Source organism: Diospyros lotus, chromosome 9 (genome assembly GCF_014633365.1).
Source record: "Diospyros lotus cultivar Yz01 chromosome 9, ASM1463336v1, whole genome shotgun sequence".
Lineage (NCBI taxonomy): Eukaryota > Viridiplantae > Streptophyta > Magnoliopsida > Ericales > Ebenaceae > Diospyros > Diospyros lotus.
Genome location: NC_068346.1, coordinates 23,498,335 through 23,519,022, shown reverse-complemented (window position 1 = coordinate 23,519,022; position 20,688 = coordinate 23,498,335). Strand labels below are relative to the sequence as shown.

General features: G+C 39.3%; 1 protein-coding gene across 1 annotated transcript; it reads left to right on the top strand.

The window, feature by feature from the left end:
- The first annotated feature begins 1,143 nt into the window (after positions 1 to 1,143).
- On the top strand, positions 1,144 to 19,943 carry LOC127809618 (DEAD-box ATP-dependent RNA helicase 46). The gene is made up of 9 exons (XM_052348557.1): positions 1,144 to 1,404; positions 2,558 to 3,811; positions 4,021 to 4,248; positions 13,490 to 13,558; positions 14,114 to 14,383; positions 14,482 to 14,832; positions 17,985 to 18,262; positions 18,418 to 19,500; positions 19,595 to 19,943. Exons 2-8 carry the CDS (start codon positions 2,570 to 2,572, stop codon positions 19,496 to 19,498), a joined length of 3,519 nt encoding a protein of 1,172 aa, XP_052204517.1. The 5' UTR covers positions 1,144 to 1,404; positions 2,558 to 2,569; the 3' UTR covers positions 19,499 to 19,500; positions 19,595 to 19,943.
- Positions 19,944 to 20,688: the final 745 nt, after the last annotated feature.

Sequence of the window (20,688 nt, the reverse complement as noted above, 5' to 3'; positions counted from 1 at the left end):
TGGGCTAAAAGGTAAGGACAAATATGGAAGAGATGAAATGATATCTATTATACTAAAATATTCACAAGGGATATTCGATTTATTTACTGAAAGTTTTAATTTTAGAGAAGTTGCATTTGGAGAAATTAGTATTTATGTCTGAGATGAGACTAACATATGAAATAAAGGCTTTAGGATCCCATGGCCAAGAAATCATATTTGAGGCAAATCTAACCGTTCCAAATATGAGAGGCCGTTTTCACTAGAAATGAGATGCAAAGGAAGATCTCAATGGAAGCCAATCTCATGAGAACATAAAAGGCATTGATTATGGAAAAGCAAATGTGATTGATAGAAAATGTAGTAAGGATTTTCAAAAGAGATGGAAGGGTAGAGTAAAGGGAGGGGCTATTGGTCGTAGGGTACAAAGATGAGAGTGAGGTAGAAAGTTAAGGGCGACTAATGGTGGGTGGTGGACGGCATGAAGGGCGAAAAGCGATATAAAGACAATAATAAGGTGTAGATTTAGGAGTAATTGGTGATAGATGCAAATGATGTGAGTGGTGGTGGAGTAAACATCACGAGATGCAACTACATGTTGGGAGACGATTGTTATGTATAAGTAAGGGATAACTAATAATAGAGACAAATGATGTGAGGGGTGAATGGTGGCAGAAAGACAATAATTGCAACAACCACCATGGTAGAGGCGAATGTCTTATGGTAAAAGAAGAGTGATTGTAACAAGATATGACAAAATTCTACAAGTATTTTTGGGATTTAAATTTAGCATTTGAGGTTTATTAAAAACAATCCCATTTTAATAAGGTTGTTAATGAAAAATTAAATTCCAAATGAGCCAAAGGTGTCCCTTGAAAAAGGGAAAGAGCGCATCAAGGAATACAACCAAGGGACCCCAAATATTAAATTTAAATCAAATTAAATCTCCGTAAAAACAATTTAGACGAGGACATGTACGTTTGTGTGGGCTTGTAATTTCCATCGAAATTATTATAGAAGAATTAAAAGGTAAATTACCTCTTAAAACACTTCCAGACCGGGTTGAAGATCAGAACCGTCCGATTCGCCAGTAGATAACATATAGACCATCTCTGGCTGCAGGCAAAAATATCAGCGTACGCTACACACACGCATATATAGCCCCGCCCCAGCCCCCAACATTCCTCTCTCCTCCCGAACCCTAACCATCGAAAAGGGCTCGAGGCGACGATCTGTCCCTCTGAATTCACCGTTTCTTTCCAATTCTCTCTGACACAATCAATCCTGAGCACGATACACAGCCTAGGGTTTTTTGGTTCACAATCTCCTGCTTATCGTGTCTCCAGTTTTACAAGTACACAGAGAGAGGCAGAGAGACACTCAGTGCACAGAAAGGATTCGGGAAAGCTCGATTTCCCGAACGAGGTAAGCAGCTTTCGTTTTAGCTTTTCTTCTGCTATTGTTTGATTTCTGCTTGTATGGTTGATTTTGAGACCGGGAGTTGTTCGAGCTGTTTGATGCGATGAGCCGTGTTTTTCCCTTTCTTGTTTTTTTTTTTTTTTTTTCTACCCGAGCATTGATTGGCCTGAAGATTTTGGTCTTCTGAGTTATTGGAGCTTGCTAAGTGATGATTCTCCGTGCTGATTATATTCGTAAAACCCTCGACCCGAGAAGTGATATGTGATCGCCATACAGAAAAAAGAAAAGAAATGGAAACCCCAGTAACGGTGTGCTTGGAGCTAGGATTTCTTGAGGAAAACAAGTGGGGAGTAAAACACAGAAAAATAAATTGAAAAGCTGAAAAGAAATTGAAACAATTGAAACTGTGTGCGTATATAGTTTATATTGTTTTAGATAATGGGAAGAAAATAGAGTATACGATGGTGGGATTAGTTCAGGGTTTTGTTATTGTGCTGTAGATAAAAAGCGTGCACCGTGCGTGAGCCTTCCCGCATTTTGAGGTTGGAAAAGTGTCGTCATTGTTCTCTATATAATAAGAAGAAAATAACTTGATATTTTCTTAAAAAACAGTCAAGTTTTTGATTTTTCCGTCGAATAAGAAATGTATTTGCCTCAGTAATTCCATCTTTTTGACCCTTAAAGTCCCTAGTTTCATATATAGCATCAGATTACAATAAAAGAAAAATATTGTTCTAGGATTTTCGTGATGCTTTCTAGCTTTTTGTAGAGATCCTGTTAGAACACAGAAAATATTTGAAATTTGGTTCTGTTACGTGCTATTAAATTGGCAGCACATGGAAACAAATTTGGTTAGTTGATAAGATTTTTTTCCTTTTCCAGAATAATAATTCCATGGATGTTCTCTTGAATATTTGTCAGTTTAGGATTGATTTTCCCCAACATATTCCAAGTAGGGGATTGAATGCTTGACCCTAACAATTCTCAGTTGAGAATGAAACAAACAGTTTGCTATCTCCTGGTTTAGCTCTACAAATTTAGCCGCAAAGTCTACTTTATTCATCTTTTATTTCAAAATTCATGGTTGCAAGTCCTTGTTTTGTTCAATGTTACTTTTGTTGTCTAACCTTAATAAGTTTGAGATTTACTTGCATGCCAGATAAATCTAAGCATGGCAACTGCGGAGCCAGCCCCTGCTTCTGTTGGTCCCCGTTATGCACCTGATGATCCTACTCTGCCAAAACCTTGGAAGGGATTAATTGATGGAAGCACTGGGCTTTTATACTACTGGAATCCTGAAACAAATATTACTCAGTATGAAAAACCATCTCCATTACCTCCTCCATTACCACCGGGTATGCCTCCCTCAGCTTCGACCCCTAAGCTGGCTCCTATACCGGGGCCTCGGATGGTTCCAGCTAATGATGTGGGCCAGCCAGGGCAGCAAATGACTCAGACTCCACAACTCCAAGGACAACAAACAAGCTCTTTACAACAGTACCCACAGTTATTGTCCCAAGTTGCTCAACAGCAGAGCTCACAGTTAGCACAAGCTGCACAACAACAGGGTGCACCGTTGGGACAGGCCATGCAACAACAGGGATCACAGTTGGGACAGGCCATGCAACAGCCAGGACATTTGACACCGCAACCACTTGGGCAACAAAATATGCAGCAGGCAAACCAGCAAGTGCTACTGCCGTCGGGGCAGCACATGTCACAACAGTCAGCACAGCAAATCCAACAGCAGTCAATTCAGCAGCTGCAGGGCCAACAAGTGCCCATTTATCAAGGCCCCCAAATGGGACAATCACAAGGGCATCAATTTACACAGCAGATGCAGTATGTGTCTTATCAGCAGGCAACCATTCCACAGGGGCAACAAAATATGCAGCAACAGACTCAGCCTATTATGCATGGGCATCTGTTCCCCAAGCAGCAAGAGCAGAAAGCAGTATTTCAGCACAGGGAGGATATTGATTCTCAACAAGGAAAGCAAATTGGATTCTCACCATCTCAGATCCAACAACCTACTGGCCCTTCTGTTCAAGTTGTTCATACAGGAACTAATTCTGTTCCAATGCAACAGATGGGTGTTCAGTCTGGTCAAGCACAACAGTATAGTGGAGCCTCTCTCAACATGCAACAACCGGGCTCTGTGGTTCCACCGCTGCAAAGTGGAACTGACTTAGTTCATCAGCAACATGGTATGAGGTATCAGAACCAGTTGGACCCAGCAAGAATGCACAATCAACAGCCGAATGTGGCCCCTGTCAATTCACAGATAGGTTTTGAAGAGAGTGTACCTAAAAGGGGTGGGGATGACTATTACTTGAGTGGTAGCAATGATAGGCTTGGTATGGTCCCACAGCAGCCGAAGCTTGCAGCAATACCTATGGCAAGGAATCACCAGGCATGTTCTAAATATGAACATTTATAATTGTTTTTAGATCACTGTCTGACCATTTTACTGATTTGGCAATCTTATGTTTTACATATGTCCAGATTCTCTGTTTATAACATGAGCAATTCCCTCTTCTAATTATATGCTTCTTTATTACCCAATGTATCTTATTATGCTATGAGAGTATGTCCTACTGATTTTTTCGTTATTTCAATTAGGATATGAGGTTTGCTGGTCCTCCACTTCAAAACATCACACCTGGTATTGCTGGTGGACCAAATTCTGCATCGGGTCCTGCCTTGCATAACATATATGGTCATTCAGTTGGTGGGCCACCATTTCCAAGTAGTGCTGTGACAAGGCCTCCAATGAACATGGAACCTTCAGATTGTTTTAATCTCTCACCTGTTGAAGTCTACCGTCAGAAGCATGAAGTTACAGCAACGGTCTGTACTTAATGTCTCTTGAGTATGTCTATGTTATTGCGTATTATGTTGACCTTGTGATAGTGATATACTTTTCCTTTCTGTGGTAAAAGACACCTTTGGATGAATACTGAATTGTCTACTTTATGGGTGAACGAATGAATCCCTCCATGTTGCTTCAATACAGAAGTTAGGTCAAATATTAATTAATTATATATAAAGTAGGGAAACATATGTGAATAATACTAGTTAGGGTTTATTGTTTCATTAAGCAAAAAATGAAAGGGAAACAAAATAAAAGATGTTAAATTCATAAAAGGACGGCCTCTCAATCATCAGATAAAAGCTCCATGGCACCTGAACATACAAAGCCACCTCAATGCTATTTTAGCAAGCCATATAGACTTTTGTGGTGCTTATACTTGTATAAACTCTGGGATTGAGGCTTCATCTTTTCTTAGTTGCCTAGTCATATGGCTTGAATATGAATACTTGGGCTCAAGTTTATGTGACAAGGCTTCTAATTAGGATTCCATGGAGTGTCCGGTGATAAGGTGCCTGTAATGATCCTAGGGTTTAATCTATGATTAGATCGGAAATCGGAAGAATCTGATAGGTTTAGAACCAAGAATTGCCTGGTTTGGGGGAGGAAATGAGAAGAATGAGGGGGAAAATCAGAAGAAGAAGAAGAGGGGGGGGAGAAACAGAAGAACAGAAGAGAGGGGAAAGAAGAACGAGAGGGAGAGACGGGAGAGGGGAAGGAGAATTAAGAGAGAGAGATAGAAATAAGATTTTCATTTATTCAACAACCTTCTTCCCTTCTCCTACCAACAGCCTTTTATAGGCTTCCTCTAATAAAAATAATAGATCCATGTGCTGTAACAGCATTACAAAATATCTCCTAACAACTTGCTAAGTCTATTACTATAATGCCCTTCTATGGAATCTTGAGTCATGACAATTCCCCTCCACTTAAGAGAGTTCTTGTCCCCAAGAACTTCAACAATTGGTCACTGCTATTAACCAATTCCAGCTTTCTCAATCCCTGTCATGCCTCTTTCCTTCTTTCTTCTTCTAGGCTTCTTCTTCTTTGTTTGTAGGTTCTCAAGATTAATTCCAAGACTAAGTTGGCGCAAGACTCCAGCAAAAGAAACTTTATCAAGTTCAAGTCCGATGCACCCAAGTCTTGCAATGGCTGTCCAATTACACTCAATCCCACCATCCAATACGAGGAAGGATGACATACCTACCTCCATAACAACCTCTACTCTATTCCCATTCATCCCATGGCCTTGCTCTGTTTCAGCAATATCCACCACACACTGTACATACAACATTGGGAAATTGTAGACTTGCCTTGGATATGCAGTCTCAGGTTGTCTGTGAGTCTAAGAATTAGGATCTGCTACCACTTTAATCCCTGCCAATGATTTCTCAGCGGCTGCCATATGTACTTCATCATTTCCATCTTTTCCCATGATTTATAGCTTGCTTATCAACAAAATCCTCCGCTTCCTCTTCCTACAATAATCCTTCATTTTTTAACTGCCAGTTCTGACGAGGTATTAGCTCTTTCCATTGTTGCAGAGCTGGTTGCAAAGCAGCTGTGGCCGAATTCATGTCCAAATCTCCCAATTTCTTGTTAGCTCCCATCAGTACTGTTTTCTGATTGACTTCCCCAATCATTTCTTGGTTTGGACCTCCTCGATTATCACTTAGAACATCTTTAATGATGACTGCAGTTTCAGTTATGATCTCTTGATTCTCTGTAAGTAATTCAACAACTTCTTTTCCCTTTTGTTGGCTGCAATTCCCCTCTATTTTGACTTCTTTTTCAGCAATATCAGATGATCCCTCTGCATTGGTTGCCCTATCAATCTATTCATTACAGGTTCCCTTTGAAGGATGTAATCCATCACCAATATCATCTCTGATGTTGCCAACATCCTTCTTGATATTGTTGCCTAATTCAAAGTACCCAAGCACATACTCGGAAGTCAATGATGAATCAGTTTCCCACCTTCTCCTTTGGCTTCTCCATTTTAAGAAACTCCCCCTTGTTAAAACTTCCATGATAGTCATTAAAGTATTCGGCGGGAAAACTGTAATGATACTCCTTAGATAGTATTATTGCAAACTCTTGCAACTTTTCACGTATCATTTGGCCGAATTCTTTGCTCGATTCATGTACCACACTTCTTGTTCCCATGTCTGATTTTTCACAAACCGTATACTTCGAAGTTCAAGTATTAGGAGTTCTATACATGATGAATTCTCCCATTTCGTAAGTTATTCTGCTTAGTTATAATGTCAGATCAAAATTACTGTATCGCTGAAGTTGCCTGGCCATGTTCCACTGCCTAGATCGCCACAAGTTGCCTGTCTTCACTTGCCGCAATGATCATCGGAATTTCTCGCAACTCTCTGATTCTTCTTCGTCTGCAATTTTCGATCAACCTGAACCGCTCTAAGAGTCGCTGGAAGCTCCGTCGGAATCGGCCCAGTCCCCTTCAAATTCCAAACAGAAATGATAGCCAATAATGGATTGGAATTCACTAGTGGAATTGCCTTGGCTCCTCGATCAACACTTCCCAGATTTCTCAAGTTGAAAGCCAATCCTCCTGCTTCGCGTTCGAAATTCACGCAACACAGCCGAGAGTCGTTTGGGCTGCTCGCCTTCCTTAAGCGATTGTGATGCAACCAACCAAATTCTTCGGAATTGAGAATCGATGGCTGTAGTAGTTTATGACTTGGCTTCCAAATCCGTTTAAAGTGCTTCGCCCATCCATTTCAAACAAACTTACTGTAATTCGCGGCTGAGTGTCAACCTTCTGCTCGCTTCCAAGAAAAGTCGAACAACTCTTCTAGATCACAAGCCATGATCGCTTGTACCTTAGCTTCCCAACCGCCCCTGTAACTCGACTAGTTCCGTGACACCTGCAAGTTGATCTGGATGTGAACGACAGGGCCTGCACCTTTTTCGATCAGTTCCGTTACTGTCCTTCCTTTTCGAAATTGGCACCTTTGTCCCCTCAATCCAAATCGAATAGCTGAGCCCCTTCACTGTTTGCTATCTACTTGCGAGGAATCTCCTGGCAGCAATCATTATCGGTAAGCAGAATCAGAAGTCCATAACCGTTCGTTCGGACTGCTGGACTCGCCTTGAATTCTTCCTCTGGTGCTGCCTACTCATTGGTTGCGATTGATAATGGCCGCAACACCTTCCTCGTCTGCGTTGCCACTACAATGGAGCTCTTGTACCGTCCTTCTATTATGGTAGTGAGTCTCTTGGTCCTTCGCGTTTACACCAGCGGACTCGCTATCACCTCGGTACTTCTGCACTTGACGTCCAACACCACCGTCTCTATTATCGCTAGCCAGAATCAGTTCTGCTCACGATTGCTACAGATTCAATAATCGCCTCTCGCCGACTCCTTCTCATCCAATCATCGACCACGGGCTGGAGGACTACTAGCCGATGGTAGCTCCTTGAATTTGCTTGGGTTGCTGAGAATCGTGGCCGTCACCTCCTGACGCTACTCCACCTTTCAATTTCGAACTGCTTAGGATTAATTGATGTAGTTGGCGAGAATTGCTCTGCTCTCTCTCGTTCACTACCAATCTTAATATCCTCCAAATCGAATTGGAAACAATCGCCTATCAACAGCTGATAATCACCATCGGAACTCACCAATAATCACCGTCGGAACTCAAATCAAAACCACAGCCAAGGATGTACTGCTCTGATACCAATTGTTATGATCCTAGGATTTAATCTAGGATTAGATTGGAAATCAGACGGATCCGATAGGTTTAGAACCAAGAATTGCCTGGTTTGGGGGAGGAAATGAGAAGAATGAGGGGGAAAATAAGAAGAAGGGGGGGGGGGAACAGAGAACAGAAGAGGGGAAAAGACGAACGAGAGGGAGAGACAGGAGAGGGGAAGGAGAATTAAGAGAGAGATAGAAATAAGATTTTCATTTATTCAACAACCTTCTTCCCTTCTCCTACCAACAGCCTTTTATGGGCTTCCTCTAACAAAAATAACAGCATCCATATGCTATAGTAGCATTACAAAATATCTCGTAACAACTTGTTAAGTCTATTACTATAATGCCCTTCTATGGAGTCTTGGGTCATGACAGTGCCTCTCATATTTTATAGTGTGTCCACATATTTGGGCATGGAAGGTGTTTTCACATTAGGGAAATTAGATGAAATGTGCAAATTAAATTCTATTTCATCTTGCCCCTTCTATTTTTTATTCCTTAACTAGATATTGATAGAATATCAGTGCAATTGAAAAAAAATTGCTCCAATAGCAGTCCTGGTTCTTACACTTTTTATTGTATTTAATAATGTGAGTTGAAAGGAACAGTTTCCTTTTTAGGTTTAGAATTTGAGATTTGCTATTTCTTTCTCCTTGAAATTGCTTACATTTTGGCCTTCATAGACTTCACTGTGGAAAGATCCTTGTGCATTAGGTGGTTGTTTACTATAAGAGTAATAGAATAACTAGGCAGTAATAGAGAGGGCATAACACGATGGATCCTTCCAATGCAGGTGATTTGGAGGGTAGACCCTCTTCTGAGTGGCTCAGTGGGGGCAGGGATAGAGGAATGGACGTTTGAAAATTGTGGTGAATGGTATTTAGTTATCCAGGTTTTTTGTCTAACTGGGCAACTTTTCGGCTCCCCTCTTTTGTTTTTTTTAGGGGTTGGGAGGGGGTTGTTTTGTGTTCTTTCATTTAGGAAATAGATTTTGAATATCCATTTATTACTTGGAAAAGTGGGGGTAAGATGCTTTCTTACTAAGGCTTTGTAAACAATTGTTGGCTCCTTGGCCCTTGCTTGATGGTACATGATCAACGCTTCCATGTACTCAGCATTTTTTCATTGTTTAGATGGTCAGCTTGGCAGTTGAACTTGAACTTTCTAGTTCCTAAATGGGAGCCATGGCCTGTGGAGAGTTACTGGCTTATAGAGCCACGCCATGTTCTGGATGAATTGGAATTGGTGGACATTGATGGATCCACTTTTCAAAAATTCAAACATATTAGGCTGACATCTCTATACCTGGATTTCATGTCCACGTTGGACTTTTCAAGAGATGTATTGCTCCAATTTGCATACAAGGCTGGCCACAATTACATCAGTTTTAGATTTTAATCAACAACCTTGATTAATTTTTCTGTCTATAGCATGGGCCTTCTGGTTTGTATCTCCTGTTATACACGGGTAACACCCCTTCCTCTTTTTGATCAATGATAATTATTGCACAATCACTTATGGAAAGAATATATATATATATATATATGGATCATGGATGTTAAAGGTGCACCTAGGTGCAAGGCACCTTAAGGCACCAGTTCGATGCCTTGACTGGGCCAAGGCGAGGCATTTTTCGGGAGGTGCGTGCCTTGCACGGTGAGGCGTGCCTCATGAAACTAGTAAATGTTCACATTTTCTTTCATTTATATTTTACCTTGCATTTACTTTAATACATAAATGTAAATAAGAAAATACCCCCCATTTGGATTCAATAAAAATATCTAAAAAATCAAAATCCATAACAATAAGAAAATATAATTTTGGTTTTAGTACAAACTCGGGTTTTAGCGATTTTACCAACCCCAAAATACATACCTACTATTTCTTGAAAAATTCATTAAAAATCATTTTAACAACAATGAATATTAACTATTAAAATATGGGGAGATAGTGTTTCAAAATGAAAACATTTTCTTATATGTCTCGTTATAATGCGCTAATCTTCCGGACTTTAAAAAATAGCATTTTTCAAAATGAAAACATTTTCTTGATTGTGGACTTGTAGTGTTTATGTATTTGTTTAGAACTTTGCATGATGATGCTTGAGTTTGAGACTTTGAGTTTGAACTTTGATGATGTTTTTAGTTTAGAATTTGCATGATGAATGAATCAACTTTGATGTTAGTTTAAAATTTGAAGATGATGAATCATGAATGATATGCATGAGTTATTATTGATAATTTGATAGTTATTTATGATTTTACAAAATTTTGAGTTTGTTTTTTTTTTTTTTTTCTAAAAGGCGCGCCTCGCCTCGTGTCTCAGACTCCAGGACCCTTTGCGCCTTGATGTGCCTATCACCTTTTAGAACTATGATATGGATCTCAAGTTAATTATACCTGGATTTCATGTCCTTGTTCTTTTTGTATGGATTTGTACTATTAATGTGATTTTTAAAAGTCAATTGACATTATGAACGCCATGATTATTGACCCTAACTTAGGATAAGATGCAGTTAATGATGATAAATCACTTCTTGTTTGTACCTCTCCGGTAATAGAACTTTTTCTTGTAATACCCATCCAATAAAAAAAGGGCAAAGGGCGCCACACTACATGGGGCTCTTTGCTCTGTGAGGGCCGAATTGCTATGCAACCGTCCTCTTCTGTTTTTGCTAAGAGGCTTAAAAGTCAAAACCCTGTGGTCACATGTACACCTTGTTATGTTTGAAAAGATCATTGACTGCCCCTCCATTGTTATACTGGTCAGCTTTTTTTTTTTTCCATTCTGTTTCATATACTTTCTTATCTCTCCACCCCCAAACAACCCTCTCCCCTCCCCCCTATAAAAGAACGGATTCTCCCTTTTTCATCCCATCTTGTTTTTGAAGAGTTTTATGAGCAATGGAATGTGCATTAGATATTTGAAGTTGAAAGCCTCTACATTTATGAGAGAAACAAGTACTCAGGGCGACAATGTAAGAGGTAGTGGAAAGGGAGGCCTTACAGTTCACTGTTGAAGCCATTCTCCTCTTAATTCCCCCAACTTCCCCGGACTCTAAAATTTTTTTTTTTTTTTTGGGGGCTGATTCCCTATGTCAAGAAAATAGGATTAACCTTGATAGAGGTTTTTACGCACACACACATGCAAGGGGCTTATAGAAGATAACAACATAGACAGAAATGATTAGAGAGCTAGAATTCATGTAATCAACCCTGCATAGTGAGATAAAGGTTTGATATGTTCTTGTAACTAACCACTGTTTCTTTTCTTGGGTGATCTTCCCCCAGATTTTGGCATTTACTTTTATATCCCCTAACATGCCTTGTAGCACCTCATTATCTTCATTGTGGTCTTAAATGCATTTTGTTTCTCACTAAGAAAAAATGGAGTTTATGTTCCTTGTGTACATGCCCCTTTTCCACATGAAGATGGCATTGAAACTTTATCTCATTATTCCCTTGCTTGAGGGTTACATCAGGAAGGGGATGTCAAGTAAAATTGTGCCACACTATTCTTTTGCATGGATTTGTATTGTCAATATGGTTTCTACTCTAAAAGTCACTCACATTATGAATGTTATGTCACCTACCTTACCTGGTTAGTACAAGGTGCAGCTGTTGAGATGACACGATTAAAGAATGTCAAGCTGAGTTGTGGTACACGTTCCACGTTCAAGAAATTTTTGGATAAAATAAGAGGCTTGCTTTGTGAGCTAGATGCTAGTGTATGGTTCTGCAAGGGTTTTTTTTCCTGTCAAGGTCTTTTAGACATGTCCAAGGAGAACAATCACGCTCTTAGATCTTAGTCAAAGGATATTAATTAGAAGATTGAATGCTATGAAAGAGCTAGCCTAGTTGTATTTTCTTGTTCAATAAATAAAGCTCTACTTATATGTTTGATAAGTACTAAATCCTTATTTCTTTTTGGAGGAGTTTTCAGATATCACTTTACTTAATTTTTGTTTTACCTCTGTCACTATGAGATTGCTTGCAGCTTGGACACCAATTCTCATGTGTGGGCATCAATAGTTTGAAATTTCTAGGATGTGGATTTATAAAATTGGCTTTTTTTATTTATGACACGGCCAATGATCTAAAATGTGGCAAGGCGGCCGCCTAGGTGCTAGGTGGCCCTTGGCCGCCGCGATTAAGCCCTAGTCGGCACCCCTAGGCGTCGGGCCCGATTGATCGGGTTTGATTGGCAGCCCAGGTGGCTAGGCGTCGCCTGAGTTGCTGCCTAGGCCAATTATCTTTATCTCGTCATTACTCTCTCGCCGCTTTCCCCTTCTCTCTCGCTTTCCCCTTCACTCTCTCTCGTCAAACCGATCTTGTCGTTTCTGTCTCTCTCGCCGTCAATCTTGTTGTTTCTCTCTCTCTCTCTTGCCGTCGATTGGGCCGTTCTCTCCCGCCGGTCCTTGCTCCTTGCTCGTTGCTATGGCTTGCGGCTTGCTGTAGCAGCAAGCCAACTTCCTGCTTGGCAAGTAACAAGTTACAATACTCAGGAAAAAAAAAAAAAAAGAAGAAAAAATTATTGTTGAATACTAAGCAAGCAGAAAATTGCTATTAATCTTTCTTAGTTGTACATTTTAACTCAATGTCAATTACTCAAATACTCGGAAAAAAAAAAAGAAAAAAAATAATCAAATGGTGTCAGATGGGAGAGTACGGGAACATCATCCGAGGCCTCTTCAATTCTTAAAAAGAAGTCAAATGCTAAGAAACAGAACAATATATCTGAAAAAAACATCAAATTACATCAAAATGTTATAATTAAAAAAAAAAAAGCAACATTTTTCCTAGGTGCCGCCTAGGCCCCCCCTAGGCGCTAGGCCCCCATTTGATGTCCGACTAGCGCTTAGCGTGTTTTAGAACACTGGACACGACATCTCATCTCTGCTTGCCTCCTCTCTTTATTTATGTGTTGTGGAATTTACCCCTTTCTGTGCTGGGATTTTAACTGCTCATTCTTGCACTTACTAGTGTTGATTAGTGACATTATTGTTTATAGGAGCATATGGTATTGAAATTTTTATTATTCCATGATGTTTATTAATTGAGTGTGTATTCTATCTATTTTTCTCTGTTCTACTGTTACTACTGGGGTTGGGTATTTGTGAGGCATTACTGGTAAGTAGTTCTATAATTTCATTTTCACATCTAACAAAACTTCTTCACAAAGCTGTCAATTTATATGAGGTAAACTTTTTTAGGCTGGAAGATCCTGATTGGAACATGGCTGGCCATATCTTGTTAATTTAAATTTTATCTTATTATTTAATGTATCTGATGGATTTGTAGATATTTTTTATTGCCAAATGCTTTGGCACCCTTAATGTGGCTTGTTTATCTACATTGGACAAGAACTGTGTATAATCATTTTGAGATTGAAATTCCAACTCTATTCCCATCTGACTTTCCATATGCTACTCTTTTGTTCCCTGTCAATATCAATTCAAAGTGTGAATTTGATTGTTGAAATGAATTTCTTAGGGTGGTAATGTACCAGCTCCTTTCATGACATTTGAAGCCTCTGGATTTCCTCCTGAGATACTGAGAGAGGTAAGTTTTGTTTCCACCTTGACTGGCTGTTTGTACTTATAGTAGTTTTACATGGTAAATTGCAAATCTGTTCCATTCTTTTTGTGCATATTCTTTTTTCATTATACTTAAAGCTTACCAGTTCTCACTTGTCGCAGGTGCGATATTTGCTCCAGAGGAGGAGCATATGTCGTACGCTGCACTGGTATCTGCATTCTTACGTGACTACTGTTCTGACATTTGGAGGCTGCAAAATGGACAGTTGGAGCCTGCCTTTGGCATATTCAAGAAGGGTGGTTCGCCCTTCCTCCAAATCACACTTATGTGACTGGGATTTCTAGCTTATTTGCTCCGCCTCTTATGTCTTAATTGGTCCCTTTTATTGGCTTGAGTTGCTTCAGTAAGCAACACGCACCCATGAGTTTTCTTTTTGCAATCTTCTTTTCCCCTTTAAGATAGATACATTATTATAGATATGAGAAGAAGTTCTTTATGTCAGAGTATTAAAAATGAAATATTGACCATCTAATCTGCTTGTTACTCCCAGGATTGATCGTATTTGTTTCGTTTTTGCAGATACATTTTGCCGGTTTCTCTTCTCCCACACCTATTCAGGCACAAACATGGCCAATTGCACTGCAAGGTAGGGACATAGTGGCTATTGCAAAAACAGGATCAGGAAAAACATTGGGCTATCTGATCCCTGCGTTCATTCTTCTTCGACAGCGCCATAACAATCCTCAGAATGGACCAACAGTATTGGTCTTAGCTCCGACCCGTGAGCTTGCCACGCAAATACAAGATGAGGCCATTAAGTTTGGTAGATCTTCTAGGGTATCTTGCACGGTTGGTACATGAATGTATTTTCCTTTTAATTATGTCAAATTGGTTCCTTTTCCATTTACAGAATTATGGTTTTATCATATCGGAGAATTCTTTTTCAGTGCTTGTATGGCGGAGCTCCTAAAGGCCCCCAGTTAAAAGAATTAGATCGAGGAGCGGATATTGTTGTGGCAACTCCTGGTCGGCTCAATGACATTCTTGAAATGAAGAAGATTAATTTTGCGCAAGTTTCTCTTCTTGTACTTGATGAAGCTGATAGAATGCTCGACATGGGTTTTGAACCGCAAATACGCAAGATTGTGAACGAGATTCCTCCCCGCCGGCAAACTCTCATGTATACAGCAACCTGGCCCAAAGAAGTTAGAAAAATAGCAAGTGATCTTCTTGTAAATCCTGCTCAAGTGAACATAGGCAGTGTTGATGAGCTTGAGGCAAATAAATCAATTACTCAGGTAACTTACTTCATCTTTGTGGCCTTTTAAATCAAGAATTTGTTATTTTTGAATTCTGGAGGAAAAAAGAAGCATATTGAACTTGTAATACAATACATTTAATCAGTTAGCCTGTCATACGATAAATAATATTGAATTGGTAATGATTTATTGTATATTTCTCTTTGTATTTATTTTCAATATATATAACTTGTCTACTGAAGTATATGGGACTTGTTATTATGGATTGAAGTGGGGTTGTTTCAGCTGCTGAAGTGGGCTTATTTGCACGTAGTTGATTATATTGCATTTTGTATAAATTTTAAGATTCAATACAATATTTGTCCTTGTAGTGAAAGTTGGAAATTGTAGTATTTGATAGTTTTGGAATAACAACATAGCAAGCCTTAATCCCACTAGGTGTGGTTGGCAGTTGGCTGCATGAATTCTAGGCCCTCACTCACTTTTATTTATGACCTTATCTTTTATAAGGCCTTTATAACTCATATTATAGCTAAGAGTCTCCCAACAAGTTTTCTTGATCTTTCCCTACCCTTTTTTTTTTCTAATCCATTCCATACATTCTCCTTAGGGGAGCCTCTATTGGTTGTCTTTTCTCATGACCCCAAATGTTCCATGTATGGTTGGTCATTCATCTTAACATCCTCATCTCTGCTAGACTCATATTGTGCAAATGTTGGTGTTTTATTATCCTACAACCTGCGCCATGCAACAAAAAGCTGGTCTCATAGCCAAGATATATGGCTGAACTGATCTTTTTTTATTTATTTATTTTTGAACGAATTGGTCTTTAACTTTCACAATTACATCATCATCCACACTTATATTTCTAATAAACTTACATTTTACATATTCAGTTTTCATTTTGCTAAATTTAGAACCTCTAGATTCTAAAGTATTCTTCTGTATCTGGAGTTTAGTATTCACTCCTTCTGTCTCATCCACCAATACAATGTTCCCTGCAAATAGCATACATTAAGGCACCTTTTCCTAGATATGTTTAGTGAGTTCATCCATTACTAGGGCAAAGTGACAAAGGCTTAAGGCACCTTTTGTCTCTTTTTGTTTATGTCTGTATCTTCTCATTAGGCATCTTGGCAAGTATGTAGTTTTGTTGTTGACCTATCAGGCATGGAACCGATTGGTTTTTAGAGACTTTGATTTTCTTATCCTTTGCTCACTCCTATAGTTTCATAGCATGGCTTATTAGCTTGACTCTTCTATAATTTTCACAACTCTCCTTTTTCCCTATAAATTCACTCTGAATTGTTCTTCGTCCACTCATTCAACCAACTCCTTTTTGATTTTAGGATCACATTAAATAATTTTATCAACTTAAAACTAGCCTCTTTTCCAATGCATTCTCATCTTTCTATTGGGTATTATTTGGTCAAATTACTTCTCTATCCTTCATCTTTTTAAATTCTTGTTTTATTTCGTTTGGACATATATGTCTATAGGATGCATAATTTCTATCTTCTTCAAAGCTACTAATATGCCCCAACCTGGCACTTGTTTTCTACCTTCATCGAATAACTTTGAGAAATACTGCTTTCATCTCTCCTTGACTACCCCTCATTTACTAGTAGTTTTTGGTTTTTGTCTTTTATGCATTTGACTTGATTGAAACCCCTTGTTTTCCTATCTCTTTCCTTAAGCTAGTTGATGCGTATATCTTTTTACCCTTCTTTTGTGTCTTGTTGTTGTTATAAATTTTCATAAGCCTTTTGACTTCGTTTCACCAACTGCTTTTTTGCTTCTTTTTGGTCAAAAAATACCTCAATTTTTCTTCATTGCAACATGTATGTAAAGTCTTGTAGCGTGCTCTTTTAGTTTAGATTTTCTCCTGTACCTCTTCATTCCACCACCAGAATAATATGGGCTTGGAACTTTTCCTTTTTGACTTTCTGAGAATCATTTTTGCAGTATTTCAAATGGCAGTTGGCCATTTACATCCACATTTGGTCATACTCCTACAGCTCAATCTCTTTCGCCACGTACTTTTTGCTTGAAAATAGTGTGTTTTTCATCTTTTAAATCTCACCATCTGATTCTTAGGCTTTGTTTTGTATCATTTTTTCTTCTCCCTTTTTTTTTTATATGGATTAAGGATCATATGTCTATGTTGAGTGATCAATCATTCTCTTGGTACGACTTTCCAATCCTTAGAATATAAATGCCCTTGTCTCATAAGTAGTCTATTTGGATAGTTTATAAGCTGTGATCAAGTGTTTGCCCCCTTTATTAAATAAACCCAGTGCTGGCTATGATGAGCTCATACGTTGTGCCAAAATCCCAAAAGCTTTGCCCTTGATATTTCTTTCTTCAAATCCGTGACCTCCATGTACATCTCTATACCCATTCCCTTCCTTGCATGCATGACCTTTAAGTCACCTCCTATCACTCATCTATGTGTTTGTTATACCAACTGTTCTAAATCTTTCCAAAATTGTCCTTATCTCTTCTTCCAACCCAACTTATGGGGCATATGTGCTAACAATATTCATAGTCTTTTCTCCTATTAATAATTTTAGCTGCAATAATCCTATATTCTTTCCTTTTCAGCCGTTACCCTTTCCTTTAAAGTATTATTCAGAATAACCCTGATTCCATTCCTTGCATAATCCTTCCCTGAATGTCAAATTTATGTTCAGATTCACTCAATATTTAGCCTTCTCTCTAGTCCATCCCGTCTCTTGGAGGCACCTAATACTAATATTTCTTAGTAATCATGTCCACCACTTCCACAGATTTTTGTCAGTTCCAAGATTCCATAATCTAATCTCTAATTTATGATTTTGGTCTAGCATCTTTACTTTCATCTATTCAGGTGCTGATTTTTCATTGTACTCTGGCAATGCAGCGCGTTGTTGAGAGGGTTACGCCTCTAATGGTTTTCTCATTTGTCTAGAATTCATGTTGTTTGGTCCAACAATTTTATGCCAGTTCTTGGCTACCTAACTCAACCCCTCCTTTATCCCAAGCTTTGGAATAGTTGGAATTTAATTATTTATGATTTTCCACAGATTATTGATTGTGTATCTCAAATATTTACTGAAATTTGAATGTTTTTTAATGTCCTTTTGCTATTTTTACTCCCTGCTCTGAAATCTTTTCCTCCTCATGACGTGGAACTTCTTATGATCTTGCAGTATGTTGAAGTGGTCCCTCAAATGGAGAAGCAAAGACGCTTGGAGCAAATTCTCAGGTCTCAAGAACGGGGTTCTAAGATCATTATATTCTGTTCCACAAAAAAGTTATGCGACCAGCTTGCACGTAGTATTGGACGAAATTTTGGGGCTGCTGCAATTCATGGAGACAAGTCTCAGGGCGAGAGGGATTGGGTGCTGAATCAATTCCGAAGTGGGAAGTCCCCTATTTTAGTTGCTACTGATGTTGCTGCACGTGGACTTGACATAAAAGACATAAGGTTAGACAACCTTTTTAAGAAGCTAAGAGATTGACAAATATAATTATTCTTAGGGGCCAAGACCCCTGTTTTATTCACGAAAGTAGTTAGCAAGGTTTTATGTGTTTTCTTGGAGAATCTTCTGTCATCTCAACTATTGTTCTGTTACATTGTAGGGTTGTGATCAACTATGACTTTCCAACTGGAGTTGAGGATTATGTTCACCGGATTGGAAGAACTGGGAGGGCTGGAGCCACTGGATTGTCATACACCTTTTTCTCTGACCAGGACTGGAAGTATGCTGCTGATTTGGTAAAAGTTCTTGAGGGAGCTAATCAGCGTGTGCCTCCAGAAATAAGGGAGATGGCTTTGCGTGGGGGTCCCAGTTTTGGCAGGGATCGGGGAGGTGGCGCTGGGCCTAACCGTTTTGATTCTGGTGGTGGTATTAGTGGACGTTGGGACTCTGGTAGCCCTGTTGGAATGAGGGATGGTGGTTTTGGTGGCCGTGGTGGAATGAGGGATGGGAATTTTGGTGGCCGTGGTGGAATGAGTAACAATTTTGGTGGCCGTGGTGGAATGGGTAACAGTTTTGGTGGCCGTGGTGGAATGAGGGATGGCGGATTTGGTGGCCGTGGTGGTATGAGGGATGGCGGCTTTGGTGGTCGTGGAGGGATGCGGGATGGCAGTTTTGGTGGCCCTGGTGGCGCTCATGTTGGTTGGAATAGGAATGAAAGAGGAGGCCCAAATGACAGATACAACAATACGGATGGGCGTGGACGCGGTCGTGGCAGATGGAGGGGGGGACGTTTCGATAACAGAAGAGATATTGGAAGCCGGAGTAGGGGCAGGAGTTATAGCTCTAGTCCTGAAAGGGTTCGAACATGGGGTCATAGCCGCAGCCGCAGCCGTAGCCGGAGTTGGAGTAGGAGCCGCAGCCGGAGCTGGTCACGCAGCCGTAGCCCCAGCCGCAGCTACAGCCGAAGCCGAAGCCGAAGCCGCAGCTATGAAAGACAAAGGAGGCCCCGGAAGACAAAGTTTGATCAGATGGAACCCTCGGTGCCCGAGTTTGATGCTGCTCCCCTGGAAACAGGGATGTCTCCGATGTCCCCAGGCACTCAGGGAAACGCAGCATTGTCTGGAGGAGGCCCTGCGCTTGCGGTTGAGCCTGGCGTCGGTGGTGAGGCGGCGGCGGCGGCCGCAGCAGGACATTCGGAAGCCGCACCAGAAGGCAATCCATTTGATGAGGCATCATCTTAGAGGTGCGAGTTTGATGATGCATATTCATAATAGTAATAATGTCATAATTTCGACTGACTGGTGACATGTATTTATGATGGGAATTTGCTTTGGCAGGGGCAGGGCTCCTCAATTGACAGCAGCAACTTAATTGGGTGAATTCAGTAAATCGACTATTATGGGTTTTAGAGGCTTATATTAGTTTTCAAGTGTGGACTCATTTACAGTGTCCATGCTTATTTTTTATTTTTATTTTTTGTTTTGTTTTGTTTTTGGGCAGGCTGGGGACCTTTTTCTACATGTCTTTTTCTCTTTTTGTTTTGTTTTTTGAATATTGTTTCATGAAACTAAGGAATGAGAGAGAGAGAGAGAGAGAGGGTAGTGTTGTAAGCAGGAAGTGGTGTTGATAAAAGACTTTGCTGCCATCCTTTTAAACGCATATGATGATGAAATTCTCTCTTTGAAACATTGCTTCTTTTTAATTCTTTCTTTATTTTTGGCCTTATTTATGTCTTCAATTTCGTGGGGGCTACTCTACTGATTGAAGTTACCAATTCAGTATTTGGATGCACATAAGTTAACAAAATTAGTGGTCGATTTTGATAAGAATTTGTGTTCCTTTAGTTGAACAAGAATAATTTTGTGGTGTTCATGGAATTTACCCTTACCCTATGTTAAAACAAATGAAACTTTAACCGATATGTTGATGCTATTATGCTATAATAATTCCATCAAATATAAACAGCAAATTCATCACTTCAACATGTCAACTTGTATTAATTAGGTTAAATGATCGAAGACTTGAAATTTTAAATATTTTGTTCATCTTTGGTTGCTAGCTAGCGTTCTCATGCCGTGTCCTGTTAATTCACAGTCGACTGTGGTGGGTTTTGGCGGTAATTCTTTCTAGGGACTGGTAGTCGACTGCAGTTGCTGTGCCGCTTGAGATGTTTAAGTTGTGTTCTATTAGCTGTTTTTAAGTTATTTTTATTTTTAAACTTTTTAAAATAATGAAAATGTATTTTTTTGTTATTTTTAATAATATATTTTTGGAAAAAAAAAAATTATAAAGAAAACTCAAAATAACAAAAAGTTATTTTGAGTGTTTTCATTCAAAACAAACTCTAAATTTGAAACACATTTATTTATTTACTTATTCATATTTTATTATTATAATAGAAAAAAATATTACAAAATTCATTAATTTTAAA